The sequence below is a fragment of the Alosa sapidissima genome, chromosome 16, assembly GCF_018492685.1.
Source record: "Alosa sapidissima isolate fAloSap1 chromosome 16, fAloSap1.pri, whole genome shotgun sequence".
Classification (NCBI taxonomy): Eukaryota; Metazoa; Chordata; class Actinopteri; order Clupeiformes; family Clupeidae; genus Alosa; species Alosa sapidissima.
In genome coordinates, this window is record NC_055972.1 from 8,282,764 (window position 1) to 8,291,381 (window position 8,618).

General features: G+C 44.3%; 1 protein-coding gene across 1 annotated transcript; it reads right to left on the minus strand.

Annotated features, from left to right (window-relative positions):
- Positions 1-3,972: 3,972 nt before the first annotated feature.
- On the minus strand, positions 3,973-6,295 carry LOC121684757 (interferon-induced protein with tetratricopeptide repeats 2-like). The gene is made up of 2 exons (XM_042064829.1): positions 6,017-6,295; positions 3,973-5,841 (listed from the first exon to the last, which is right to left on the minus strand). The coding sequence occupies exons 1-2, from the start codon at positions 6,019-6,021 to the stop codon at positions 4,539-4,541; spliced, it is 1,308 nt and encodes a 435-aa protein (XP_041920763.1). The 5' UTR covers positions 6,022-6,295; the 3' UTR covers positions 3,973-4,538.
- Between the last annotated feature and the right edge of the window lie 2,323 nt (positions 6,296-8,618).

Below are 8,618 nucleotides of genomic sequence, written 5' to 3' on the forward strand. Positions count from 1 at the left end.
GAATCCTCTTCAACACAGATGAAATGCAGAAGGTACAGTATGATAGCCTATGAATCTGAAGGGGAAAGAAACATTTTTAATTCTCAAATCATGCAGAATCTAGTATGAGGTCACTGGCTCCATTGTGTGGCCAAATAGGGGTACTGCATGACTCCATACTAAGCAATTGAATTTCATTCTCCCTTGTCCACATCCATGCCTGGCCTTTACCATGGCCCCGAACCCTCAACTCTTCCAGGCTTGTGTGTGTTGTGTGTGTTCACTACTAACTGTGTGTGTGTGTGTGTGTTAAACGCGCTAGCAGTTCCTACCAGAGCAGGGGTGTCCTACCCTGGAAATTCCAGAGTTCTCGTGAAAGCACAATTGAATTGTCTCTGCGAGATACTCTGGCAATGAGTAATGATGGAGGTTACTTTTACCCCTTGCATCACGAGGAACCAATCACATCGGTGTATCTGAGAAGGCGGGCCATGAGGCGAGCTAAACAGATGACGACAGCGCTGCAACGAATCAGTCAGTAAACATTGGTCGTAGTGTTATCCAATTGCGTGCAGTGAGATTTTCAAATGCATGCTTGGTGCCGCCCCTTGAGTTGGGCCATTTTCATTATTCGTGGCCAGACCCTTAATCTTTCTAGATTACCAGGGTCTGGATTTTCCAGGCTAGGGGTGTCCCTCTCTACCTTCGAAAAGTGAAGACCCAGCTCAGAGACTATCTCCTCCATAGATATATATAGAATGGCTAGATGTCTCATGGCGGAGTCTCCAACGGCATCACCGGCGGCCATCTTGTCACAGACAAGCTATCTGGTGGGCTCTGTGGTACCTGATGGCTCTTCTTCTGCTAAAGGCAGAACAATGCCCCCAGGCTATAACAATGACACCTTCAGTTCAATACCTGTCATTACAGTGGACCATTGAAACACAATGTTATGAGTTAGCGAGCTGACTGTGGCAAGATGGCCGCAAGGTGCGGACGTCGACCTCCATTGGCAAGCAGCGCGGACGAGACATCTAGCCATTCTGTAGCCGATCTCCTCTACCAACAACTAGACATTCTAATTCTAGCACATACCAATTAACTATCCCCCACTTGACTCTTGACTTTATGTGAGTAGTAGCCTACATATTGCTGCACTAACGTCATGTCCTTGTCGCATTGTACCTTGATTTTTTCCCCTTTTGTAATGTCGTTGCGTAACAAAATTTTGCCACGCCTCCACTTCCCATTAACCTGATAACTTAGTCGAGGCTCACCTGCCGGCACTGCTGCAGCGGGAGTGTACCTATGTTCCCCAGGTCCTATGTTCCCCACTTTGTATGGGACCGGGGAACATAGGACCCTAACCCCGAGCGGGGAACATAGGACCTGGGGAACATACAGTATGGATGGCCCCGCTGCAGCAGTCTTTCTTGCTCGCAGCAGCATCGGCTTTTGCTCGCAGTAACTGCCGGCTTATTGCTCCCTTGTTTTCAAGCAAAACTTGCTGCCCATTACATTCGTCTGTTTACAGACTTTCGTTTGCGATCTCCTGGAGTGAGGCAGTTTTATTTGTTGCATTTGTATTAGAGCTGTTCTGTAAGCCCACTCGTTCCTGCCTTAAAGGAGAATTCCGGTGTGATATTGACCTAAAGTGTATTGAAACATGATACCGAGTGTGAACGTATGTCTCATAGCCCATCTCGGCTTGTCCCCTGCACTCCAAAATCTGGCGCTAGTTAGCCGATGCTACCAACAGCTTTTTCAATAGTGGTGCTTTGGCATCGTGCTAGCCATGCAAATAAATCGCTGTTTTACACCCATTTACGAGGCTCAATGTTTTTGTTTTTATTATTGATTAGCGCTTCGGACTTGTAACCGGAAGGTTGCCGGTTGGAACACCGACCAGTAGGCACGGCTGAAGTGCTCTTGAGCAAGGCACCTAACCGCCACTGCTCCCCGAGCGCCGCTGTTGTTGCAGGCAGCTCACTGCGCCGGGATTAGTGTGTGCTTCACCTCACTGTGTGCTGAGTGTTTTTCACTAATTCACAGATTGGGATAAATGCAGAGACCAAATTTCCCTCACGGGATCAAAAGAGTATATATACTTATATACTAGGTGGCTAAAGGCTATGTAGTTGGTACTAGGCAGGGCAATGAGCCTACCCATTCTTTTAAGATGGGTGCAGCCACCACTGCAGCAAATGACGGTCTGCCCAATCAGGCTGTCTAAACTTGACTGTCTTCATTCTCCCATTGAACTTTCGGACTTCTCAGCGAGCACTGTCATACTAAGGCTACGTTTATACGGTGACGATGAAAAGAGAAGACGCAGAAGTGGCGTCTCGTCTTCATTTTTTTATTCGCGTTTAGACGAGCATTCTCAGGGGGAAATCTTTATCTTTTGTTTATATGAAGACGCAAGAGTATGTGATATTCGATTGGATATGCTTTCAAGATCGCTGGGTGGTGGTGTGATAGAACCCCGGTACGTCACGCGCAGACATTCTAATTTGACAGTTTAGCCAGAGAGGTAATCAAGGATCTTTGGTTTCGCCGTTTAGACGGAGACGCAACCCGGGTCGTCTTCAAAACTCTACACTCTGGAAGGAGTCTTCAGATTTTTGCGTCTTAAAGCCCCGATGGCGGGGTCGCCGTGTAAACGAAAGGCACTTATGATAAAATATTTTGTCGTCTTCCTTCACAATCGTTCTCGTATAAACGGCCCCTAAATCACTGTCGCAGGGTCCTGGCCAGGGGTCCCAACATTACTGGCTTTGTTGGGGTGCTTAGAGATCTCACCGAATGCTGCCAGCACAGCCAGTCTGGTGCGATCCATCGACCTTGCTCAAAATGCTATCTCCGCTTAGGCTAATTATACTCATGCTGTTCTGGCACTTTAATTGTAATATACTCATAGCTAGGGTCCAGTCTGGTCCGCTTATATATGTATTCAGCGTGTAAGTATGTGTAAGGAAATGATAGTGTTGTGAATAAACTGGAGGGAGCAGTACCAAGTCTGTTTCCTGCCACTGCTACCTCACAACAGCCAAGAAAGAAACCATTACAAATACTTTGATTGTGTCTTCCTTAAATTCAGCAATTAAACCCTCCTTACAGCTTTTACCACACACCCATACCATACACACACGGACACACACACACAGAGGGGCGCCTGCAGGAATGAATGCTATGCACACCCACCTACAATACCCTCATTGTTGTGTGCTTGCATATTCTCTCTCCTGCTCAAACAAAAGGTGTGTGCAGTTCTGCATTAAATTGATTTTGATAACGTGTTTACAAACTTTACTGTACAGAAAATTGTAAATAGCCTACTGTCATGCAGTTAATGGGATACTGTGCAGAGTTGGGAAGTTATGGTAGGCCAATTTGGCCAATACACACACAGGAAATTCTCTGTTAATGAGTAGCACAGTGCATACGGCCGTACACCTGCAGGTGTGCCTGCACACACACACACACACAGTGAAGTAAACAAGTCTATTAAGGTCAAGCACTTTATATGGGCACATAAAATGGTTCCCTTGCCTTCAGAGCACCAGCTGTGTTTATGCAATGTGACACTGTAACGGGGAATTTAACACACACATTCACACACACTCTGATGCAACACAGAATAACAGTAGATGCTTTACTGTAATTTACCTTTGATGAAAATGTGATTGTGTTTTAAAAATATGTTAATTTGCAGCACTGGTAATTCTGTTTCCTTCTGTAAATATAAGAACTATTTACATATATGACAAACATGAACTCCTCTTGCAGGTATTCCACAGAGGTTGTTAAGAGGGCAAGGGTTTGGTGATTGTTGCCTTGGAGATTTGCCTTGTAATGAAATGTAAATCTGGAGAATTGATTGATAAACCATATGAACAAGGGTAGCAAAATAACTACTTCTTTAAAAAAATAAATTATACAAAATAACTTCTATGGGATAATCAGTCATGTGTGTGTTAAAAAAAAACATTGTCCTTTCCAAACATCATTTTATTTTGTTCATTTGCATTTCATCAGTAATATAATTAATACTGGTGAAAAATCAAAACACAACATTTGCCATTTCTATGGCTGAAAATAGACTTTTTCTTCTTCTTTAGCTTTACTGGTGACTTCCCTAGCTTGTCATATGTGCTCTTTGAGTTTTTGTGTTCCAAAGGCATGCTGAAGGAACTCCCCACTATGAGTGGAGGTGGGGTGGGGAAGGGCTGTGCTGGGGAAGACATTAGGCCTCTGGGCCTTTCTGCTGGCACCTGCCAGAGAGCCGTGATACTAAAACATTCTATATTACAGTGGCCACTATAACAGATTACAACACGTGATACATGTTACAGTGGTCATTACAGGATGCTCTTTCAAAATTTACACACCAATCTTTTTCTTTCCATTATCTGACTGTGCAAAGAATGTATGTACAGTACCGACATTTTCGGTCTGCAAGTTTGCATAATTTCTTGATTGTACATTTATTTATTACATTTGAGATGTATCTGAATATTGCATCATTGTATCTGTACGAGTAGACAAACTACACATGATCAGTTCAGATGGTTGAACAGAAAATCTTGGATTTCTTCAGATTTTGGATGGTTGTTATTCCTAGCAATTTTCCAGAGAATTGTCAAGCTGTTCTGTCTCTCCCAAGAATGAACTTGGATTTCTACAACCTTTTTGTGGTAAACAATGGATTTCACAGACAAGTTTTTAAACCAAATAAGGTGCTTTGCATATCTAGAGTATAACATCTGTAGACACTTAGGCTCCAGGTCTTCACTTTTACTGAGAAGACACTCATATATCCGATCTGCTTTCTCGATGTTGCCTGATTGAGCGTATAATCCTGCAATATTCATTTTTAAGTCCTCTCTGTATGGGTAAAGGCTAATGACCTCTTCATAAATATCAAGGGATTTTCTCATCAACTCCTGATCTATGTTCTCCACTGATTCATAAATTTTCCTTCTATAACAATGAGCCAGCTGCTTTTTGCCTACTTTTTCAGACGGGTATTTTTCCACTGACTCTTCTGCTATTTGTAAAGCTCTATCTGGTGAATCATATACGCGGAAGAAATGGAGAAGATCTCCAAGGCCATCTTGATCGGGTTTTATCTGTTGGACTAGTTTTTCGGCCTCTCTCGTAGTCTCTTCTGTCTTCTGGCCAGCCGCTGCCAAAGCAACCAAGTAGAGAGCTGACATGCGAAGATTATCTGGATCCATTGTCTTTGCACGTTCAATTTGCTTTATAATTTCTTCACTCAACTTTCCATTCCCTACACCATAATAAACTCTATACTTGGCGAATGCGAGGCCTACGTGCCACTCTTTCCTATCTGGGTCTCCTCTCAGAGCCATTTCAAAGTTAGCTACAGCTTGCTTCTTCAAATCATGTTCAAACTTAATCTGAGTCCAGCCTTTCTCCCCATAAACCTCTGGATGCAGTTCACACCCGGGAGGTGCAGGGAAATCCTCCTGGAGCCGGGTCACTTCCTCCAGACAAGCGTGGCACTTCGGCAGCTCGCCCAAATGGTAGTGCACCCAGGCCAGGTTAGCCTGGTTGACCAGCAGACGAGGTCCTCTGCCCTCCGGTTCTCGCTCTTTGAGAGCCACCTCAGCCTGTCGCAGGTGTGCCAGTGCCTCCTCTGCGGAGTCTGTGATGTGGTAGACGATGTAACCCAGCAGGTTGTACAGGTGACCCTCCCAAGGACAGCCACCACCTTTACGAACTTCCTCCAAATACTCCCTCAGACCTTCAACACGTTGCCCCTTGCTGCCACTGAGGTTCCAGGTGAAGTGGCACTCAAGGCTGTCTAGCTTTCTCCTCAGAGGAGTCTTGAATGAGCTATGGAGAGAGAGAGAGAGAGAGAGAGAGAGAGAGAGAGAGAGAGAGAGAAAGGTGTTATTGTATCAGCCATTTGAGCCCTATATAATACATGGATTAGCCGAGAAAGTTGCATTTGTTTCAAATAAAGATGTTTACTTCATTGGTTCTGACAATAGTGTCATAAGATACTTACTCCATTATGGATTTCAGTGGTATAGTGTGTTGAAAGAGTATGTGTTGTGCTCTCCAAACAGCTTCTTTCAAGTGTTTAAAGCTTTCAACGAACCTCCAGTATATATTGGCCCTCACGTTATCTAAGAAGGTCTAAAGTCTACCACTTATCAAGTGATCACGTAGGCCTCCCAAAGTATAGGATATCTGCAAGGCATTAACTTTCGATTCTGTGAAATAGAAATCACACCAAAACAGACTATGTTGGTCTTGGGATACTTGATTTGACTTGAAATACTGTTTAATGCTTACTGTTTGCTTTGGGTTTCGGGTCTTTTATGGGTGAAAATAAGCAGTTGAATTCACATTGATGATATCAATAATGTCCCTATCTATACCTATCTAATGATGGGACTCAGTGCTGAATTGATCACTCTGAAAAAAAAACTTTTAAACACTGTACCATGATATCATTGCTAACATTGTTTTTATGCCTAGTGTTAAATTATTCTATAAGTTGCTAAAATGTTGCCCTGATATGATGCAAATGAGAATACATTTCAACATTCTGCTTGTTGAACAAACTGGTTGTCTTATATAGTTGTTTTCCTAGAGTGTATCACTGCGGATACAGAATCCTCTTAAACACAGCTGAAATGCAGAAGGTATGATAGCCTATGAATCTGAAGGGGAAAGAAACATTTTTAATTCTCAAATCATGCAGAATCTAGTATGAGGTCACTGGCTCCATTGTGTGGTCAAATAGGGGTACTGCATGACTCCATACTAAGCAATTGAATTTCATTCTCCTTTGTCCACATCCATGCCTGGCCTTTACCATGGCCCCGAACCCTCAACTCTTCCAGGCTTGTGTGTGTTGTGTGTGTTCACTACTAACTGTGTGTGTGTGTGTGTGTGTTAAACGCGCTAGCAGTTCCTACCAGAGCAGGGGTGTCCTACCCTGGAAATTCCAGAGTTCTCGTGAAAGCACAATTGAATTGTCTCTGCGAGATACTCTGGCAATGAGTAATGATGGAGGTTACTTTTACCCCTTGCATCACGAGGAACCAATCACATCGGTGTATCTGAGAAGGCGGGCCATGAGGCGAGCTAAACAGATGACGACAGCGCTGCAACGAATCAGTCAGTAAACATTGGTCGTAGTGTTATCCAATTGCGTGCAGTGAGATTTTCAAATGTATGCTTGGTGCCGCCCCTTGAGTTGGGCCATTTTCATTATTCGTGGCCAGACCCTTAATCTTTCTAGATTACCAGGGTCTGGATTTTCCAGGCTAGGTGTGTCCCTCTCTACCTTCGAAAAGTGAAGACCCAGCTCAGAGACTATCTCCTCCATAGATATATATAGAATGGCTAGATGTCTCATGGCGGAGTCTCCAACGGCATCACCGGCGGCCATCTTGTCACAGACAAGCTATCTGGTGGGCTCTGTGGTACCTGATGGCTCTTCTTCTGCTAAAGGCAGAACAATGCCCCCAGGCTATAACAATGACACCTTCAGTTCAATACCTGTCATTACAGTGGACCATTGAAACACAATGTTATGAGTTAGCGAGCTGACTGTGGCAAGATGGCCGCGAGGTGCGGACGTCGACCTCCATTGGCAAGCAGCGCGGACGAGACATCTAGCCATTCTGTAGCCGATCTCCTCTACCAACAACTAGACATTCTAATTCTAGCACATACCAATTAACTATCCCCCACTTGACTCTTGACTTTATGTGAGTAGTAGCCTACATATTGCTGCACTAACGTCATGTCCTTGTCGCATTGTACCTTGATTTTTTCCCCTTTTGTAATGTCGTTGCGTAACAAAATTTTGCCACGCCTCCACTTCCCATTAACCTGATAACTTAGTCAAGGCTCACCTGCCGGAACTGCTGCAGCGGGAGTGTACCTATGTTCCCCAGGTCCTATGTTCCCCACTTTGTATGGGACCGGGGAACATAGGACCCTAACCCCGAGCGGGGAACATAGGACCTGGGGAACATACAGTATGGATGACCCCGCTGCAGCAGTCGTTCTTGCTCGCAGCAGCATCGGCTTTTGCTCGCAGTAACTGCCAGCTTATTGCTCCCTTGTTTTCAAGCAAAACTTGCTGCCCATTACATTCGTCTGTTTACATCTCCTGGAGTGAGGCAGTTTTATTTGTTGCATTTGTATTAGAGCTGTTCTGTAAGCCCACTCGTTCCTGCCTGAAAGTTGAGATACATGCAAACATGTATGCTAGCTGAGGCCACTTTGTTTTCCTGTTACCTGTGTCTAGCTGTGACGATTCTGGTAAATCAGGCTTCCAGTTTGTCCTTTGTGTTTCTTTGGTAAAGTTTCCTTTGAAATTGGGTTAACCAAGTTATTGTCCATCTAAAGTTGTTTCATTTAGATTGTTTCAGTATATGCCTGTATACCGTGATATTTTGCGTTGGCCAGCTTATAACTTCCAACACGTTATGTTTCCCTGGCCATTTTGTTGTTTTATTAGCAAGCATACTAGCCTTTCCCCCATTGCAGGGGGCAGCCGTGATCAATTGGTTAGCGCTTCGGACTTGTAACCGGAGGGTTGCCGGTTCGAACCCCGACCAGTAGGCATGGCTGAAGTGCCCTTGATC